Below are 22,261 nucleotides of genomic sequence, written 5' to 3' on the forward strand. Positions count from 1 at the left end.
TTCAGAGCATAGAAGAACAGTTAATGTGAATTCTAGACAACAGCGGAGTGTGCGCTGATATGAAACTTCATGGCAGATTAAAACTGTGTACCGGACAGAGACTCGAACTCGGGACCTTTACCTTTCGCGGGCAAGTGCTTAACCAACTGAGCTACATCCCCCAGGGTGTGGCTAAGTCATGTCTCCGCAATATCCTTTCTTCCAGGAGTGCTAGTTCTGCAAGGTTCGCAGAAGAGCTTCTGTGAAGTTTGGAATGTACGAGACGAGGTACTGGCATAATTGAAGCTGTGAGGACGGGTTGTGAGTCGTGCTTGGGTAGCTCAGTTGGTAGAGCACTTGCCCGCGAAAGGCAAAGGTCCCGAGTTCGAGTCTCTGTCCGACACACAGTTTTAATCTGCCAGGAAGTTTCAACAAATTGTTTGTTACACGTCACCTATGAAATCTGGAAAAAGAATGTCGCACAATTCATCATCACAACTACGCCAGCTGCAACGCATCAAGTCAAACAATCGATTATTTGGCGCATGGAAATAGCTCGTTATCCGTATTCACATGATTTACTATCTGATGGCCTTTTTTTGTTCCCTTATGTCACGTGGCAGTAATTTCTATTGTCTCCAGAATATCTTCGATCCTTGGGAAGTCATTTTGCGGAGATAAGCGACATCAGACTGGACAAAAATTTTCCAAAACTGGTTCTAACGCGCTCGAAAGTGTATAATTTCAAATCTTAGTGTTCTGTGAAACATCAGATTATCAAACAAGGTTGGGTAGAAAAACGTGGTAAAATTTCACGAAATAATGAAATCTTTTAGTTGCACCTTTATGGTTTGGCAAGCATGATTATTCCAAGGATCGTATAAAGAATTTCGACAATGTACAGCCTACAGTTGATTGTTGAGAGCTGTCTGAATTGGTCAGTGTGTTGACTGCGATTCAAAAAGACGAAAACCGAGTTTTGTGCTGTTATTAAGCATTTTCGTCTGAAAGGTTGGACCGCCGCACAAATCACAACAGAGCTGAAGTCCACGCGGATTCTGCACCATCAGTGAAGATTCGGAATAATGAATTTATCGTGGTCAGACAAACACAGAAGACGAAGCGCGGTTCGGCTGTCCAATTGAGGTCACCACAAAGGAAACCATTGATAAAATCCATGATACGGTAGTGCAGTACAGCCGAATCAAAATTCTTGACATTGTTGAGACTGTAGGCAACGTAACTGAGCAAGTGCATTATGTCCTACATGGGGAACTGGCCATGAAGAAGCTGTGGGCTCTGCGATTGCTCTCCATCACCAAAAGCTCATCTGGCACTACATAATGTCTAGCGATGTTTAATCACAGTCCGTACTACTTTTCGAAACAATTTGTGACTGTCGGTGAAACCTGAATCCATCATTAAACACCAGTGTCCAAACAGAAGTCACAACAATGGGCAAAGATTGGTGAATGTGCACTGAAGAAGGCAAAGACCAGTTTTGCCAGCTGGTAAAGAGATGGCCACTTTTTTTTAGGAGGAGGAGGGGAGAGGCGATTACCCAAGGAATGATGCAAATAAATTAACTGGAAAAAGGCAGACCCATAACTGGGCGCTATTGTGCTTCATTGTTCGATCGTCTGAAAAAAGACCAAGGTTGCCACGCAAAAACTGCTCTTTCACCAGGATAGTGCATCGTCTCACAGATTAGCGATGAAAATGGTGAAAGTGCATGAACTGGGCTTTTAATTGGTTCCTCATTCAACAGACTTAACCCCAAAATGGCTTCATACTGTTCCCTAACTTGAAACTTTGTCTTGGTGGGAAGAAACAGCCGGCCGCCGTGGTGGAGCGGTTCTAGACGGTTCATTCCGGAACCGCGCTGCTGCGTTCGCAGGTTCGAATCGTGCCTCGGGCATGGATATGTGTGATGTCCTTAGGTTAGTTAGGTTTAAGTAGTTCTAAGTTCTAGGGGACTGATGACCTCAGGTGTTAAGTCCCATAGTGCTTAGAGCCATTTGAACAATTTTTTGGGATGAAACTTTCATCAAATGAGGAAGTGACAGTTGCAGTCAATGAGTATTTTGCAGAAGCTATTTTTCCGATGGGATAAAAAAGTGGGAGGACCGTTGGACCAAGTGAATATCCCCCAAAGAAGGCTATCCCGAGGCTGATCGAATAATGCTCTTAGTACTGTCGCAATGTTTGGATGAGTTTCCCGCTCGTCTTGTTCACGCGAAGTGTCGGGCTTATGTCCAGTCGTTCCATAATAGCCGCTGGACTCACTGCTCTTCCATTTGGGCCAATCGTGTGCTTCGGGAAGAGACACCGCGTGTTTTTTTTATGGATGGAGGGGAGAATGGTCTCCTGGGTGGCGCAACGATTCCTGGTCCAGGAACACTGATGTGAAAGTGGCAACTTGGAGGAGCGTACCACAGAACTGTTGAAGCACCTCAACAAATCCCTATTTTCTATACGAATCTTGTCACACATTAGCGAAATAAAAATAGAAAAGCTAGTATACTTTGCCAACTTTTATCCCATAATGTCGCACGGGATTATTTTCTGGGGAGGGGGGGAGGTAACTCATAAAGCCAATCTGAAGTTTTCCGAGCCCAAAAACGTGCCATACGAATTATTTATGGTGTGAACTAAAGAACATCGTGCTGTTCAAGGAACTGGAGATACTACCTAATGCTTCCCAATGGATTTGTTGCTTAATGGATTATGTCATTAAAAAAATATCTCTCTTTTTTTCCTAAACCAACAGCTCAGTTCATGGAATCAATACTAGAAATAAAAGCCAAAGGTTCCGAGTTCGAGAGTCCGTTCAGAACACGGTTTTAATCTGCCAAGAAGTTTCAAATCAAGTTATTCTTAACTCTTTGTAAAAATCACTTACTTTCGTTTACAAATGTGTCCACTACTCAGCAATACACATTTTCAGTAACACGACGAATGAAAAGAGTAAAGGATTTATTGGTGGCCAATCCCTATTTCATCGATGAATTTCTTAGCAGAACCGGCTGATGCTTGTGTGTTGTTAATATCACCCAATGTAAATATTGCGTAAAGTAGTAAATTCTGCACAGTAATACGATCATTGTAAATAAGTGCTGAAAATGCTTTTTATTATGTATGCTACAACAACATTATAATTATCATGTGCACCTAAGTGGGCCGAATATTTAATATTTGGTGACAAGTTTTCTATCCTTTTAAATGTAAATATGCTAAAGACTTTCTTTTTTGACTGATTCCACATTCACAAGAGCAATTTCACTTTGGATCTGTGGAAGGTACATTAGCATACATGTCCCCATTTTGTAAATATTTATTGTGTATTAGTGTTTACTAACTTGTGCCACATCCCACAGGATCTCTTCATTGTGGATCAGTTAAACGAAAAGTACATCTAATATTGGAATACTTGTGCGGAATGACACTTCTGCGGAGCTTGGGTCTCTTGTTGAGATACGTAAACAGGTACAGGCATAGTAAGAACTGTAGCACAGCGTGCTGTAATGTTGCTTGCAAACCCACAAGTAGATATTCTCACTTCGTCACCCGTTAAACTTCTTTACGATACAAGGTGTCTATAAATTAGTTATAAAAAGCGACCTTTTTGTTTTGCAAAGGGTAAATTAACTTTACAGAAATGTTTTTCACAATTAAAGGTTACTTCTGTATAAGTAATTTATAAACACTCTGTATACAGTAAACTTCCGTTTATGTGAACAAATTTTTCCGATTTTCGCGGCTCACATTGGCGGCGCTGTCTGACATTTGATAAGTTGCAACATGAATGAGATTTTCACTCTGCAGCGGAGTGTGCGCTGATATGAAACTTCCTGGCAGATTAAAACTGTGTGCCCGACCGAGACTCGAACTCGGGACCTTTGCCTTCGCGGGCAAGTGCTCTACCAACTGAGCTACCGAAGCACGACTCACGCCCGGTACTCACAGCTTTACTTCTGCCAGTATCTCGTCTCCTACCTTCCAAACTTTACAGAAGTTCTCCTGCGAAACTTGCAGAACTAGCACTCCTGAAAGAAAGGATATAGCGGAGACATGGCTTAGCCACAGCCTGGGGGATGTTTCCAGAATGAGATTTTCACTCTGCAGCGGAGTGTGCGCTGATATGAAACTTCCTGGCAGATTAAAACTGTGTGCCCGACCGAGACTCGAACTCGGGACCTTTGCCTTACGCGGGCAAGTGCTCTACCAACTGAGCTACCGAAGCACGACTCACGCCCGGTACTCACAGCTTTACTTCTGCCAGTATCTCGTCTCCTACCTTCCAAACTTTACAGAAGTTCTCCTGCGAAACTTGCAGAACTAGCACTCCTGAAAGAAAGGATATAGCGGAGACATGGCTTAGCCACAGCCTGGGGGATGTTTCCAGAATGAGATTTTCACTCTGCAGCGGAGTGTGCGCTGATATGAAACTTCCTGGCAGATTAAAACTGTGTGCCCGACCGAGACTCGAACTCGGGACCTTTGCCTTACGCGGGCAAGTGCTCTACCAACTGAGCTACCGAAGCACGACTCACGCCCGGTACTCACAGCTTTACTTCTGCCAGTATCTCGTCTCCTACCTTCCAAACTTTACAGAAGTTCTCCTGCGAAACTTGCAGAACTAGCACTCCTGAAAGAAAGGATATAGCGGAGACATGGCTTAGCCACAGCCTGGGGGATGTTTCCAGAATGAGATTTTCACTCTGCAGCGGAGTGTGCGCTGATATGAAACTTCCTGGCAGATTAAAACTGTGTGCCCGACCGAGACTCGAACTCGGGACCTTTGCCTTACGCGGGCAAGTGCTCTACCAACTGAGCTACCGAAGCACGACTCACGCCCGGTACTCACAGCTTTACTTCTGCCAGTATCTCGTCTCCTACCTTCCAAACTTTACAGAAGTTCTCCTGCGAAACTTGCAGAACTAGCACTCCTGAAAGAAAGGATATAGCGGAGACATGGCTTAGCCACAGCCTGGGGGATGTTTCCAGAATGAGATTTTCACTCTGCAGCGGAGTGTGCGCTGATATGAAACTTCCTGGCAGATTAAAACTGTGTGCCCGACCGAGACTCGAACTCGGGACCTTTGCCTTTCGCGGGCAAGTGCTCTACCAACTGAGCTACCGAAGCACGACTCACGCCCGGTACTCACAGCTTTACTTCTGCCAGTATCTCGTCTCCTACCTTCCAAACTTTACAGAAGTTCTCCTGCGAAACTTGCAGAACTAGCACTCCTGAAAGAAAGGATATAGCGGAGACATGGCTTAGCCACAGCCTGGGGGATGTTTCCAGAATGAGATTTTCACTCTGCAGCGGAGTGTGCGCTGATATGAAACTTCCTGGCAGATTAAAACTGTGTGCCCGACCGAGACTCGAACTCGGGACCTTTGCCTTCGCGGGCAAGTGCTCTACCAACTGAGGTCCCGAGTTCGAGTCTCGGTCGGGCACACAGTTTTAATCTGCCAGGAAGTTTCAAGTTGCAACATGTCTGCGCCTGGAGCCGTGTTTTTCGGCACTCTGCTGCTGGCGCGTGTCGAAAGTCCGAGTGTCGTCAATTCGTGCGTGTGTTGTTTAAAGTTTTAGCGTGTAATTTGTTCGTATTGCGTGGTTTCATGCCGTTGCCAGCTATTGGAACTCATGTACGTACAGTATTGCTCTATCCAGCACGATGTTGCCCTATAGAAAACGCCAATGAGAGTGATGAAGCTGTGCGTTTAACAGTGATCGCACAACGCCCTGTTGTGTTGCCGCGTAAGACAGTGGAGAGATGAATCGAATGTTTTCACTCGATGGCTGCCACAGCCTGGTTTCAAGGGTTTTGTCTAGTGTTGTCCGTCTGTGTTTTCGATTTAATGTTCCGTGCTCGCGCTATATGCTTTAAAATGTCCAGCGATAAAAGTGGCCAATGCCACTCGCGAAAGCTGCTGCGGATTTGAATGTCGGTGGCACGAACAAATAAGAGCCAAAGGTGTGTCAGTATCAGGTCCTCTACTTCGTGAAAAAAGCGATGGCTTTTTATGAGCTGATTCATGGAAAGGAGCAAGAATCTTCGGAAGTGAACGCTGGCTGGATCGGTTCAAGAAGTGAAACTGACATAAAGTGGATCCGGGGATGAACCCGCTATCGCTGGTTTTGAAAAGATACTGCACACTATCATAGACAAAGGAGTTGATAGCCAGTATAAACTTTACAACTGTGATGAGACGGGGTTGAATTACAAAATGTTGCCAACTAAAACCCTTGCCTCTAAACAAGGATAAAACTGCATCCGGCTATAAGAAAAAGTTACTGTCCTCGCATACAGTAATGCCACTGGCAGTCATAAAAATGGTTCAAATGGCTCTGAGCACTATGGGACTTAACATCTGTGGTCATCAGTCCCCTAGAACTTAGGTTTAAGTAGTTCTAACTAACCTAAGGACATCACACACATCCATGCCCGACGCATGCGACCGTAGTAGTCGCGCAGTTCCGGACTGAGCGCCTAGAACCGCTAGACCACCGCGGCCGGCTGGCAGTCATAAACTCAGTTGAAACCTGATAGTCAATGGAAGGCAGGATTCGGTTACGATTGTGGACGGGGCTGTAATCTGTTTATTTTAAACCAGTAATTCCAGACTCAACAACTAATAAAAAAAATACCACACGTTATTAATGAAGGAATAAAGAACTGTGTAAATAATAGTGTTTTCAGTGAGTTACAATTTAGAAAATCACCATTAAATACAGATACAGCAGAGATTGTTTTAAAAGCAAGCCACTGTGATCTGGGCAAAAGGCCTTACACGCCAGGAACGGCAATAATATAAAAAATTTCGAAACCTGCTGTAAAACAGCAAATACAATAGTAAAGGTTAATTAAAAAAAAAAACAAGCAACTGATCACCAAACGGATGAAATAAGATGATGGTAAACTTTGTAATACAAGCCTTAACATCCACTGAACACTACACTGCTAGATTTATTCCAGAAGGCGACCATAACTATTTACTAAACACATATAACCTTTAATGTAGGCACAAGGTATTATTATTGTATTACAAAACACAAGGACCAGTATATAAGTTCCTTAAAGGGTACTAAGGCAGATTATACGCACAGAAGGCGTGGGGTGAAGGAGCGTTACAGTGTACTACTGGCCATCAGACCTTTTAAAACACATGTCTTACTAGAACCAAGGGGCCACAGACGGAGCTCCAGGAATCGACCTCTGAGAAGGTCCGGCAACAAACACTTTTGCGAGCGATGAGATAGGCAGCCAAGAATTGCATTCACTTCACAAGACGGTAACTCAGACTAATGATAATCTTGCTGAAGCTACCTGACGTCTGATAAACCAAATGCAACTATGGAACAATAAGCCAAAGCTGGAACCGGTGGTCTGCACCACGTCCCCAGAATACTGTGTTTAGAGGACTCGGAACCGCCCGCAGCTCGTGGTCGTGCGGTAGCGTTCTCGCTTCCCGCGCCCGGGGTCCCGGGTTCGATTCCCGGCGGGGTCAGGGATTTTCTCTGCCTCGTGATGGCTGGGTGTTGTGTGATGTCCTTAGGTTTAAGTAGTTCTAAGTTCTAGGGGACTGATGACCATACATGTTAAGTCCCATAGTGCTCAGAGCCATTTGACTCGGAACGAGAAAGAAAAAACTGCCACCAGAGTAGAAGAAATTACCAACCGGCCTAGAATCAAGAAAGCTGTCAAAATTACACGCCTTACCGGATAGCAGCGGCAAGGCGAGGAAACGTACACTGCCGTTACATACACTAACCCCAGGACAGGTAACTGGGGCGTTAGCGGCCACCAGACAAGAAAAATTACCGCTGGTTGAACTTAACAAATTGTGACAAGTTGAATGCAGTAAACAGTAATAAGAAGTCGAGGGAAGCTAATCATATCCGCACTCCACTCGCTGCTCTTCGCCTCGGCGACACTACGAGCAGCAACACGAACCCAGGGCAGTGGGGAATCGCGAGATATCACAATGGTGGAGGTTTCTCTGCTTGGACTGAAATGCACACATCTTAAAGCTTGCTGGATCCGGTTTACGGCGAGGTCGTGCATTCTCATGACCACAGCCCTTCCATCGCAGTCCACGGCGTGCCGCCAGCGGTCTGGCACTGCGCTGACCTGGCTCCTCCTGAGTCCTCAACCGAACTGGCACACTCACACGACCCCGATAAACAACGACGTCGCCCCAAAAGATAGGGCAACAGTTACCACATTCCGCTGCTGCCACTAGCGGACAGGACACGCTTGTGAAACCGAGTGGCGCCAGTCAACACGAGAAAAAGACAAACAACCGCACGGCTCACTGTGCCTTACATTGATTGGCAAATACAAAAAACCAAGAGCATTTAGAAAGTAACCAGCTGATAAACCTTAGCCATTATGGTACACTAATCAGTCTAAGGCATGGATGAACGGTGCCATCTTCAAATAGTGGTTCCAGACAGAGTTTGTTCCAGCTGTAGAAAAATATTGTACATGTCGGAAAATGGACTTTCTCGAAAAGCAATACTTCTTGTGGACAACTCTCCTTCTCACCCAGATGACCTTCAAGATGGAGAGTTGTGTTTCTCCCATCAAGCGTCACGTCTCTAAGTCAACCGATGGACCACGGTGTTCTTGATGCAATGGAAAAAAAAAAAACAACAACATTAGAGATGCAAGCTGCGGGAATACTTAATCGGTGCGATTGATGCAGAAGAAGATTTTGTGCAATCTCTTAAAATATCGATTTTTTTAAAAAAAGTGCCATTCATTGGATTGCTGAAGCTTGGAATTTAATTCCTTCAATATCTCCCGTTGGAAAAAGCTCTTAGATCATAAGGCAACACCGAAATTCAAGCTGACGCGCCAGAAACAGATGAAAATTACGTAATTTTTTGTGAATTTACTGGAGTAGCTAGCGGGTTGTGAAGATGCAAACTTCGAAGAATGGATGGAATACGACGTTTTTGATTTGACTGAGTGAGAAAGCGTCAGAAGATTATGTCTCTGATGACGAAGCAGAGAACAAGATCTTCACACAGTCGGTTACGACCTGGCGTTCAGCAACAAACAGGAGGAGGCGACGTATCCCGAATTCGTTTGTTTTCTAACGTTGGAGATATATTGCCGCAACAAAAAAATCATTACAGACATTTTTACCAAAAAAATAAATTATAATGAAGAGTCCTATAACTGGAACGTCCATTTGTTTAAAGCAAAAATACAGACTTTTCGTTCCTTTGAGTAATCTCTGGATTCGTTTCATAATTTTGTACAGTAGTTTATTTTTTACTGAAAAGAGTAGGTAATAAAATTGAAACTCCTGTTTTTTCTTGCTGCCAAATAGGCGGATGTTGTCTGTAAGAACGCAAAATAAACAAGCTTTGTTATGCAGCATTTAAAAACATCGAGTTTTCAATCATACTTTGGCGCCTTTGTACACGCCAACACAGTTTTTTTTTTTTCGTCAAAAACATGCATACCTACTGATATCGTTGTGAACAACATTATACGTGCCCTACGCACGTTTTACAATCAAATTCGGCGGTACTGACGCATTTCGGGGTGTGTCACAGCGTGAAAACAGGTTGACTTGTTTATCTGATCCGGCCGCCGTCCCGGTCATTTCGCATAAACGGGGGTTTACTGTATAAGTTTCACCTGAGTCGTTTACCCAATATTCCGCCGCCTTTCTGAGGCTTGGTGCTGGAATTGTTTTTTTTTTTCTTCTTCGAGTAATGGGCTGCTAACCAAATGTCGTAAGTCCAGCATTTTTCTGTTGGGGTTTCTTCCCTTAGGTGATATGTTCCAGTTTTAATGCGCCTTCGACCTCTCATGTATCTGCTACAAAACACACACACACAGTCAGGAGGATGCGGTCCAGACGTGGAAGTACGGTTTGTTAACAGATCTGATAATTCAGTGGGCATATCTCGATGTTGTAATGTAATGCAGATATCGGCAATCCATGTGACCTCCGACACCTTTAACTAACTAAATCAGACGACAAATGTTTCTTGTTGTTTAGTGTGGCCCCTGTGTGTCGCTTTCAGGTGTCGCCTGCTGAGTCGTGCAGTGGCGGTGTTTGTGTTGGCGCAGCTTCCTGATGGAGAGCAGCCATTTGTAAGGACGACACCGAGTGCACCGGGAGCTCTGTCTATGCCAGTCATCATGTGAGTATATTTGTTCAACAGTCATTACACAGCTCCCTGCATCTTGTACTTGAGTAGGCTGTCCGTACACCAGATTTATCTTAAGACTCCAGTTTTGTGGTACTTCTGGAATATTTTATTGCTGTCTGTGGATGAAATTCCTTGGGCTCAGCTCGTAGCTGCCTCATTAGTTTATCTAAATTATGTCTGTTTTGGTCCCAGAAGCATCTCTTACTGTGTTGGCTTATTTATACTACTATACAGGGTGGTCGTTTAATGTTGTTACCGAGAATCTTGAAATTTACTTACAATTTTTACACGCTAATTACAGAGTGATATAGGCCACATGTCTTTTTAAACAAAAATGTAGAGCGTTCCTTTTAACACGACCTGCGAGAAAGAAAATACTATGCCGTGAAAATTTCTTTCTCGGAGTCGATTTCGACTGTGGTAAAGGCGCATATGGTTCAAATGACTCTGAGCACTATGGGACTTAACTTCTGAGGTCATCAGTCCCCTAGAACTTGGAACTACTTAAACTTAACTAACCTAAGGACATCACACACATCCATGCCCGAGGCAGGATTCGAACCTGCGACCGTAGCGTCGCGCGGTTACAGACTGTAGTGCCTAGAACCGCCCGGCCGGCAAAGGCGCATATGCATCACAAACATTCGTTCTCCTTTTATAATTCTAAAGAAATATTGTGTATACAACCGTGTACTGCTTTGTTTCTTTTCTCGCATTTGGCTTTAATGGGAAAGTTGTATTTATGGATTATCAATTTATGATTGGAATACGCTCCGGGAAAAAACCTGGGAATTTTTTAGAATTCCAGAAATTTCGACTGGCAAGAACTAATACTCTAACAAATATGTTTACTTTTGGCCACTATTGTAGCATAAAATCTAAACGAGATAATAGAATCAAAATTGGTGGTTTGAGAAGTGTTATTTTCAGTGTAAATTTTCTTGCACGCAAGATGAATTCCTTAAATCACTGGGCGTTAGACTCCCGCTTAAAACTTGACGCTGAGGACCAGTCACTTAGAAAACATTAGGGTTCACAAAACGAGCCATTTATGCAACAATTTAAAAGTTTACTTGCGCATTTGTGTTTAATATATCGTTTTCGTTCTTCCATAGATTACAAGTTATACAATAATGATGGCAAAAAGTATAATTGTCTTTTTATTCTTAAAGTGTTGTTGACAAGAAGTGAAATTTATAATCGCACTCATCAGAAATATTCATTTGTACTCATAGGTAGGATGCTACCAACCACACCCTCGGAAGTAAACATTTGTGACGTGGAAGTTTAACTTTTCTTGTAGGTATGTTAATTTAAACCATTATCTTCTGATATTTGGGTGTTCACTCACTACATCCGTGTCCTTTGCTCTGAGTATCTCCGGTATTTAAATGGAGAGATCACGTGACTTGAGCTGTTATTGGCTGACAAAAGCGCATCGCTATCTGCATTTCATTGATTCGGGAGCTGCCGTGCTATATTTGTTGGAATTCGTGTTTATATTTTTGTAATAAGAAAATATGCAGCGTGAATGTTGCCGCGCATGAAAACGCACTGTTTCGGGAAGTTCTATGCCTGTGTATAAAACCTTCAGAATTAAAAAGATTGCTAAGCTTTACAGCTGCGAAGGAAAGTATATCGTTGCTTAACTCGGAAAAATTTGCTTTCACGAGGAGTACAGCGTATTTTCACCCGAGAAAAAGTATATTTTTTAATGGGGAAACACGGGAACTTTTTTTCTTGCCCGCGTATACTCCCTGTAGTACTACAGAATCCGAAACTTCTTAATTCTACCCATTTGCAGATTAACACTGTGTGAAATACTGTTACTGAAGAGCCAAAAAACAATGGTACACCTGCCTAATATCACGTAGGGCCCTGCGAGCATGCAGAAGTGCCGCAACACGATGTGGCATGGGCTCGAATAATTGCTGGAGGCAATTGTCACCATAAATCCGTAAGAGTACGAGAGCATGGAGGTCTTTTCTGAACAGCACGTTGCAAGGCATTCCAGATATGGTCAGTAATGTTCATATCTGGGGAGTTTAAACTCAGGAAATTGTCACATGTAGATGTATCAGGGGTCCATTATCACGCTGACTGCACACGCCCCACACCATTACAGAGCCTCGACGAGCTTAAACAGTCCCCTGCTGGCATGCAGAGACTATGGATTCATGAGGTTCTCTCCATACCCGTATCCGTCCACCCACTCAATACAATTTGAAATTACTCTCGTCCGACCAGGCAACATGTTTCTAGTCATCAAAAGTCCAGCGTAGCTGTTGACGGGCCCAGGCAAGGCGTAAAGGTTTGTGTCATGCAGTCATCATGGGTACATGAGTTAATGTTACAAAAGCCTATATTGGTGTTGTTTTGTTGAACAGTTCGCATGCTGACCCTTGTTGATGGCCGAGTGTTGACTTCCGCAACGTTGAACGATTCTCTTCAGTCATTGTTGGTCCGTTGTTGCAGGATCTTCTTCCGGATGCAGAGATTTGATGTTTTACTGGATTCCTGATAGTCTTTTGAAATGGTCGTACAGGAAAATCCCTACATGAGAGATGCTGTGTCCCATCGCTCATGCACCGTCTATAGCACCGTGTTCAAACTTGTCTTATATAGGCGTTGCTGACCGTAGTGCCATATTCTTCCTGTTTACATATCTCTGTATTTGGCTATGCATGCCTATAACAGTTTCTTTGGCGCTTCAGTGTATTAACCTCAAAGATCCAGCAGGTGGAGAGGTCTCTCCCATGACCCATGCCTGTGTGTGGCCACAGGAGAATGCTATTAACACCGAGTACCTGTCTGCTGCCACCAGAAGCAAGTCGACAGGCAGTGTGGACCAGACGGTGCCGAACCCGAGCGCTCAGGCCCTGTCTGCGCTGTCGCAGCTGGAGGCGCTGGCCACCAACAAGGCCTACCAGGATCTGAAGCCTGCCGTAGAGCTGGCGGTGCGGCTCGCTGTCGACCCGGACAGCTCGCTGCACTCGGGCTGCGGCGCCGTCGCGACTCTTGCCCACGCCCTGTATGGGAAGGCTTACCTGGCAGCTGTGAAGGTAAGCTGACACGACTGCGTTGTGAATTGTCAGTCAGCAAACGTGGCTGACTGTGGAATGTACGTAGCATACATGTGGAGTGATTTAGAAGGTTGGGCACAAATTGAATTACTTAGCATCTTCTAACAAGGCTGAAATAGGAGCTTATGGTCTTGCACATAATCCTGAGCCAGTGGACAGTGTGGGATTTGAGGAACAACATGGACAATCAATGCACCCAAGTTCAGCAGAGGTAACTGGTTCTGCGTGCATACAGTTGGATCGAAGTGTTTTACGTAGCACCAGTAATTCCTACTCGTTTAATGAAAAAGCACGTCCTCTACTTTCCTTTTACAAACATATATTTCCTTGGATGTGTGTATAGATCATTGATGAGTCTCGTAAATGTGCTACAACACAACTTTTCATATTACATATGCATCAAAGGCTCAACCTTACGATGTACTTCAGTTGTCACAAAACCATCCTGTATTATAGAATGAAATTTTCACTCTACAGCGAAGTGTGCGCTGATATGAAACTTCCTGGCAGATTAAAACTGTGTGCCGGACCGAGACTCGAACTCTGGACCTTTGCTTTTCGCGGGCATGTGCTCTACCAACTGAGCTACCCAAGCACGACTCACGCCCCGTCCTCACAGCTCCACCTCTGCCAGTACCTCGTCTCCTACCTTCCAAAGTTTACAGAAGCTCTTCTGCGAACCTTGCAGAACTAGCACTCCTGAAAGAAAGGATATTGCGGCGACACGGCTTAGCCACAGCCTGGGGGATGTTTCTAGAATGAAATTTTCACTCTACAGCGGAATGTGCGCTGATATGAAACTCCTTGGCAGATTAAAACTGTGTGCCGGACGGAGGCTCGAACTCGGGACCTTTACCTTTCGTGCAAGTGCTCGCAGAAGAGCTTCTGTAAAGTTTGGAAGGTAGGAGATGAGGTACTGGCAGAGGTGGAGCTGTGAGGACGGGGTGTGAGTCATGCTTGGGTAGCTCAGTTGGTAGAGCACTTGCCCGCGAAAGGCAAAGGTCCCGAGTTCGAGTCTCGGTCCGGCACACAGTTTTAATCTGCCAGGAAGTTTCATCCTGTATTATGTTTTCATTCGTGGAGAGTGTCGTTGCTCTTTGACAGCCAAGCCAAAATGTAAAAGACCCCCACCTAAAACAGGCGAAGCCATTTATTTGTCATCACATCTTGTATTTTACACCTTCCATTTCATGCCTACGCATACGAAAAGAAACACCTGCAGACAGTTTGTGTTTCGCAACTTACTCACTGCTTCATATTATTCTGTCATGATCATCTTTCCTCATACTACACAAGGAGTGTGAAATGTCATTTGCCGCACATGCAACACCACAGGATGTGACTAGAGAGAGAGCATGTGCAGACTTTCCTGTGCAATTATCTGACATTTATCCCAAGCATTGGATCGGTTTATATGGGAGATCGAGTGGCATGCCCACCTCGCTCACCAGGACATTTTCATGTGACTTTAGCTAGCGAGCTGAATGCATTGCCTGCTGTGTGCTATAATTCTCTACAAGAATTTATGTGGTGCCCTGCCATTAACACCTTCAATGTGCAGTGTTCACGAGTAAACAGTACATGATCTTTGCTGAAGTTAAGGCTTGTTTGCATTGATAGTAACAACGAGTACAAACATTCCACAGCTCTCACTGGCCCAGTATTACTTGCAAGAGCACAAGTTAATAATTTGTGTACAAACTTTTGAATCACCCTGTATTTTAGAGGTTTCCCACCTTGGCTGTTGCTGAACCTGGAAACCTTTAAAACATCTCCTAACAAATAAGTGGCTATATTCCCCACATGGCAAAGTGCTGTATTTTTTTGCCTGTGAAACAAGTGTAATTAGGGCAGGAAGTGTACTGCAGCAAATATTTTGTCGAGGGGGAAAAAAAAACAACCTATTGGAGTTTTCACTTTGTGACTCCATATTTTTGTTATGGAGGAGGTAATTAGTTTTCTCTCTGTGTGAGAAGACTTGGAAATAACAGTGCCAATTTGTCTCTTGCCTTTCCCAGGATGAATACTATGTAACAAAAATACATGGCCATTTTCACGATTTGTTCCTCAGCACTGGGTTAGTGAGTCACATATGTGATGTAAAGAAATAAACATCAATAATCCTTGCTTTATTTACTATTTTGTGTGCAGCAACACATAAAAATGATGATGGTAAAAGGGATATTTATTTTATACATTTCTAACATCGTCAGTATGGGAGTTATCTGTAGTATTGTGAACACTGAATAAGTTGATCTCCTTTAGTACTATAAGTAATGCTATACAATGTATGTTTGGGTTGGTATTGTTAGCTACACTAGAAGTCAGTTCTAAGCTGTATACACACATTATTGCACAATAACGTGTGTACATAACTGAGATGCTGACTTCCAGTGTAGCTGACAATACTAACACAGACACTGTATAGCACTACTTACTGTACTGAAGGATAAGATTGTGTAGTCATGTACATGTAGGTATGTTGCTGTTCTGTGTATTGCAAATCTTCGATGTTATTGTGTGTGCTGTTTGCAGTCAAGAATATGTACACTGAATAAATTTTCATCTGTTGAAGTCAAAGGACCTCACTTCTATAAGATGAAAAAGAGAGAGTGAGATACTGTCATCTGTTGGCCCATGACTACTCACGGAAGAGGGGGAACGCTCACATATCAGCTCCTAGTCTTGTGTGGGAAGGAAACCAGAGCTAGTAGCGTGGGAAAAAATGAATGTTACCAGAGAAGGGGCCTATGATGAGGAACCATTTCTGTCCAAGGTTGTGTCATGGTGAGGGTGCAGGCCAAAAGTAGCAAAAAATAAAAAATCTTAATAAAATGCATGTTACTACACTTTCAGTGCTACGGAACAACAGCCACATGCTAAGGCTCACTCATGGCCGTAACATCAACACACAAGGAGTAGCATGTGTTACAGAATCCTGCTAGAATTGACATGATTGTGCTGCTACAGTGTGGCCTGATTTTTCAATGCAGAAACTACCTTGCTGGCTGCTTAAGGTGTCTAATGTAGAATTGCTGTGGCTGAGTTGCTATTTTCCACAGTACTGTCAAAAAGTATTACTATTGCTAATAGTGACGACACTACACTAAAGTATACAGGTACCTCACATCTTAACAGCCTTGCTACACCACTGACACACACTCCTTTTCTTTCCTTCCATAATAAACCACTTTACATCTGTTCCCTTGACTACTGTTAAAAGCAACCCTCTGTATTTTATGTGAGATTGTGTGCTCTGTTTTGACAGTCACAAATTCTTCTGTTTCAGGATTGACTGCAGCGCAGCCCCCTCGACTTTCACTCGCCGACAGTCTCGGCGCGGGTCTCCATTGGTGACGTCCAGTGCTGACCTGTACTGGGGGGGTCACAAAACGGAGGAATTCTGCTGAGTTTAGAGTGTCCTCAGTGGAGGCTTCGTTTGTGCTGACAGCTGTGTGGAGAGGGGGCCAGGCAGCTGTTTACACTCCATTTGCACGGTAGCTTGTGTCTCACTTATCTCTTTGTAATTATGAAAAGTTGCAGAACATGTAAGCTAAAGGTCAGAATGTGCTCAACAGCTAATAGCTTCTTCAGAAGTTTCAAGAGAGTAACTACCTACAGCAAATTTGCTGAATTGGAGCTCATGCACCATTAGGCCAATACAGGAATAATATAATCCTTCATATTGAACCACGTGTGCACATTTTACATAGTAGTGGAGAAAAAAGAGCAATAGTTTACATTTGATGTTGCCAAGAAGTGAGTATTTACAATGAATTGTAATGTTTCCCAGGCATGGAAAGAATTTTACTGATGTAGCCTGGAGTGGTAGTGTGACACATATTTTCACCATACAATGTTTGGCTATTGAGGGAGAAGTAAAATGTTGTCATGTAAGGTGGAGGCAAAGAATCTAACAGGTGTCTTCATCCATGTGGACTAATGCCTTGCAAAGAATGGCATTAACAAAAAAAAAAGCTGTTAAATTTTACAAAGCATTCTGTAATTTGATCACAGCAATTGGTACAAAATGCTAAAAATCAAATAAGAAAACTGAAAACACAATTTAGACTTTTTATTTGTTGGCAACAAGTTTCAGCCCTTCCCCACCATTATGTCTGGTGACGGAGCAAGATCTGTATAAGTAAGATTGTCACCTCACTTCTACAGATCTTGCGCCATTTACTACCAGCAACCACAATGGCGGCGAAAAACCTGAAGATTGTCTGAGGAAAGGGCCAAAACTGACTGCTAATAAATCTGAAAATGTGATTGAGGCTGTCTTTATGGGATTTCTCTGCGTTAAAGCCAATTATAGAGTGCATAAATGTGGCCTCTGACCTCAGATGCAATGTGATACTGGTAGTGGTGAACTGTGAATTGCTTGCATTATTCCCCCCTCCTCCTTTCCACTCCCATTATGGATGCAATAAACTTTTCAGTTGTCTCCATGCAATCAGTCTCTAGTCAACCAAAATGACTGTCTCATAATTGCAGCCTATGTAATATTTTCTAATCATCATCTTTCCTTCAAAGAAATAACCTGGCTGTTATAAGTACTCTGTAAACAGTTTAGTTTACATTGCAAGCTGTATTCTTGTCATTGGTGGCGTGTACAAAATGAGATCATTTAATGCCAAAGGAAGTGCCCATGGTCAGACTGATGACTTTAATAGCACACAGTTTAAAGATTTTTTTATTCATTAGATTATGTGTGAAATGACAAATAAAACACCAATTATAATATTTGTGTCTATGGATTGGTAGGATAATTGCTTCTTTACTGTTACTTTTGAAGGATTTATATACATATTGTAATTTGGTTGTGAAATAAGATGATGGTGTCACACTGTTCCTACAGCAAGAGAAAAAGATGTTAGACCTGTGATTTGAAATATATCATTGTTCTGATACTGTGGATATGTTTTATAATGTATGCCTAAGACATATGTAATTAATTTACCAGATGTGTGGTCAACTTTTGTAATATGATTCTTCTCTCCTGCCTCTGTGCCATAGCATGTAATTTATTCTGTTGGCATTCAGTACATAAGTGTTTTGTTAATATATTACCATAAAGTGTGACCTTTTTCCTTAATATTTACTTATTCTACTATTCTATCGTCTTACATACTGCCAGTCGCAGAGCACAAAAATTCCACATTACAAATCTGGAAAAAATGTGAACCCTTCATTACAAATATGAAGGTTAAACAATGCAAAAGCCAGGATGCAGTATTATGAAAAGAGTAGATTCCTGCTCACCGTAGAGAAGGGATGTTGAGTCACAGACAGGAGCATTTACACTTTCAGCCAAGAGGCCTTCTTCCAATGTAGGAAACACACATGGAGGCTGAACTCAACAAACTGAGACAGTGCACTCACATGAGTTTTACATTAAAAGGAGGCCTTTGCAGCTCGATGTCTTCTCTGTATGGTGAGCAGCAATTTTCCCTTCTTCATAATATTTTTAATACATGAACTACTGAGTCTTCAATGCTACAAGTGTTTATGGACTTCCTCTTGGAAGACTAATCAACAATACAGAGCTTCAGCCAGCAAAACAAAACTTCATATATTTTAGTTTGCCTTCTGGTTAATAGAGTGAGGCACACATCCAGAATATTCAATTTCTCAGATAAATAATTGCCCTGTTGACCTAACAGAGGCACTTTTGTATACAGTATTAGACAAAAACAGCAAAAGTCTCAATAGGGACATGGAAACTATTTAAATTTCACGCAAATCAGGACAGTGACATGTAGACTTTGACCGGTCAATCTTGTTGAGGTCTTCCATAACAGTCACAACTAAAAAGTGTTCAAATATTGATATTTCAAGAGAGACATTATGCACTGGACAAATGGAGAGAGAGAGGGGGGGGGGGGGGGGGGGTGAGGGTAAAAAAACAAAAAAAGTTGGACCAGCCGACTTGTACAAATCTCTGCATGTATCACTTTATAGGGACATGAAATGAAGCGATCTTATAGGCAAGGGAGGTAGTAGGCTGAGGAACTGCAAGCTGTATTAGAACCAAAGTTTGTAAGTAGTCATCCGTCCTGGAGTATTGTTCAAGTGTCTAGGATCTGTACCAAGCACAAATAACAGATGATGGTGCTGTTCTTCTCTGTGTATGTACACCAATAGTCACAGGTTTGTTTGACCCTTAGGAGAGTATCATAGAGATACTCAACTGGCTGGCACTTTTAAGATTGTTGGTATCTATAAGAAGGCTGCTTTTGATGTGCATGTCTCTCCATTACTAAACCTATCCATACTGCTCTGTGTCTGTTGAATGATAATATTGCAATCAAGAAATGGTGCATATGTGTTGGGAAGGTATTGTAAAATTCTTATTGCACTTTTTCTGCCATTATGACCTTCCTGTATTCAACAGCAACACTTCAATGATTTCACCCTGCCAAGAGAAACCTCAACAGACTAATCTTCTAGTAAGTACTGATTTCAGCCACAAACATGGTCTGGTAATCTGCATTGTTAGATTACCTCCATAGTCTGTGTTCTTTTAGTAGAATTTTCAGGAATCTGTGTACCATTCTTTGATGCTAAGTAACAGGTCACAAGTATTCAGTAAAATAAAGTGCTAGTCTCAGTCAGGTATCTGAATTTCAACAAAGAAGATCATGTGTACGTACTTGGGCAAGCTAAAAATAATAAGACAATATTATGGGGCAAATCTGTGACCAGCCCTCAAAAATATTGGTAAGCATGGTATGTAAAGGGCTCCTTCAAATGGATATTGGTACTTTTGCTATAAGAGATATGGCATATTTCTCAAGGCCTTATGTTGATGGAGGAGGAAAATGAAATCAACTTGCTTCATCAGAATACTGAGATTGGGGTTGGGTTAAAGAAAGAAAGTAAGTAAATAAATAAATAAACAACTTATTTGCTTGCAACATCTTCGTAATTGGAAAGAAAATTATGTCATTTGTCTGCCTGAACACCTTACAACCACAAGAACAGAATATCTTTATGTCATGCAGCCAATATAGCTAAAGCATGGGTGGTCATATGTAGAAATAACTAAACTCTGTATAGAAGCATGTTGTTAAAGGAATCATAGAGAAAAATTGATCCAGAGGAGCATATAGTTTCGTATTAACCATAAATTTCCATAACCGAGATGCTCCAGATAAGATGTTCTATTTTGTACACAAAGGGAAAAATGCATAGATGATGACACAATTTCTTCTTAAGTGAATGGAACCACTGTAAAAGAAGGTTCACATGGAGCAGACCTTTTTAAGAATAGGTAAGCACACCAGTGCAAAGAGAAAGCAAAATAGTAATATGAATGAAGCAATGCAGGGGGCAAAATTAGTCCTGCTTGCAGACGATACAAACATTGGTGTAAAGTGGAGCAAAGAAGCATTGACGCAAAAAATGTTTCTGTGAAAGTTGCTTCATCGAGTTATCTTCAAACTTTGGAAAAATACAGTTCACTCAATTTTTTTTACTGTCAAAGATAACCCAGCTACTATTGACGTAGTACCAACAAGTAATAATAAACAGCAGAACATTGTAACTTCATAGGTATGGATATCCAAGTTGGTAAGGTAACATACTTTCATTCATTGCACTCTCATGGGGTAACTCCTCTCCTTTTTGTCAAAGTATTCAGTGCTCAGAGGGAAATAATAATAGTTCCATGTGGGGTTCATGGGAATATTAAGTACAACGCCAGAAGGAAAAAGTAAGTGCACTATCTTTGAGTCAATCAAAGCTTGGCACAGAAACAGATGAGGTACTAATAACGTAAGACTCATAAACATGCTGAGTTTATCTGCTTGATTGATAGACTAATGTGCTAGCCCCATTTTCATTTGATATCCAGCAGGAAGCTTAGTAATGGCTCGTGGCACCTGCACTCACATGGTGTACTTCACAGTTTTGTCCACAAACAACTGATCATCTGGAAGATGGGCCGCCGCTGCCACCACCACACAGCTCAGCAGGCAACACCTAAAAGTGAAAAATGAGAAAATTCAGAATCAGACAAAACAATATAAAGTCTCTGTTGAAACCTGTGACTACTCTGTTCATCTTACCATCACCTTGGTATACTATTGGCGAACATAAAAACATCTAATTACTGTAATTCCTAAAACAATGCATGATGTATATATGCATGATATATATATGCATGATATATATATTTATTCCCTTCAAATTCTACATAGGTGTTTTTCATTTCTACAACAATAATTGCACTTCAGTATTTTATATTCTCACTCAATTTCTTTTTCTAAGAACGTGCACGTACATGGAGACAGTGTTGGCATAGTGTAACTGAGGCAGAATAAGGGGAACCAGCCCGCATACACCGAGGTACATGGAAAATCATCCGCAGGCTGCTGGCACACCGGACCTCATCACTAATCCGCCAGGCGGATTCATGCCGGTGGCCAGAACACCTTCCTGCTCGGGAGGCAGCACATTTTAAGATGTTCTTCATTTATCTGACACTGATAAATTTGGCTGCTTGACTCAGGTGCAGAAGGATGGCACAGCCACTGCGGAGTTACAGGATGTGAGAGGGGCATTTTTGTTGTTTGTCTTCCAGTACAGGCATGCACAACTCGTAGCAATCAGCTGTTACAATTTAAGGTTCGTAACATGGATTTATGAATGCACTTTATGCACTGGTATAGGCGTGTGTATCCAAATACACAGATATATAAACAAGTTGAATACGGCACTGTGCTCAGCAACACCTGTCTAAATACTTGTGTCTGGTGCAGTTGATAGATCAGTTACTGTTGCTATAGTGGCAGGGTATCAAGATTTAAGTGAGTTTCAATGTGGTGTTACAGTCAACGGATGAGTGGTGGGACACAGCATCTCCGAGGTAACACTGAAGTGGGGATTTTCACAACGTTACCAAATATCAGGGATCTCCGACGTCAGTGGGCAGGAAAAAGATCTGGGACCAACAACGACTCAAGAGAATCATTCAATGTGACAGAAGTGCAACCCTTCCCCAAACGGC

General features: G+C 42.5%; 1 protein-coding gene and 3 non-coding genes across 4 annotated transcripts in view; 1 reads left to right on the forward strand and 3 right to left on the reverse strand.

Annotated features, from left to right (window-relative positions):
• LOC126214892 (ectopic P granules protein 5 homolog) overlaps positions 1-18,333 on the forward strand; it is a 388,516-nt gene extending 370,183 nt beyond the window's left edge. The window contains exons 39-41 of the mRNA XM_049941536.1: positions 10,037-10,156; positions 12,990-13,227; positions 16,538-18,333. Coding sequence (XP_049797493.1) covers positions 10,037-10,156; positions 12,990-13,227; positions 16,538-16,543 — 364 coding nt within the window. The 3' untranslated portion in view covers positions 16,544-18,333. The remainder of the gene's footprint in view (positions 1-10,036; positions 10,157-12,989; positions 13,228-16,537) is intronic.
• On the reverse strand, positions 4,149-4,223 carry Trnat-cgu (transfer RNA threonine (anticodon CGU)). The gene has a single exon. It is a non-coding gene; the product is annotated as a tRNA-Thr (tRNA).
• Positions 4,450-4,524, reverse strand: Trnat-cgu (transfer RNA threonine (anticodon CGU)). Its single transcript has one exon. It is a non-coding gene; the product is annotated as a tRNA-Thr (tRNA).
• Positions 4,751-4,825, reverse strand: Trnat-cgu (transfer RNA threonine (anticodon CGU)). Its single transcript has one exon. It is a non-coding gene; the product is annotated as a tRNA-Thr (tRNA).
• Positions 18,334-22,261: the final 3,928 nt, after the last annotated feature.

This window comes from Schistocerca nitens, chromosome 12 (genome assembly GCF_023898315.1).
Source record: "Schistocerca nitens isolate TAMUIC-IGC-003100 chromosome 12, iqSchNite1.1, whole genome shotgun sequence".
In the NCBI taxonomy this organism is placed as follows: Eukaryota; Metazoa; Arthropoda; class Insecta; order Orthoptera; family Acrididae; genus Schistocerca; species Schistocerca nitens.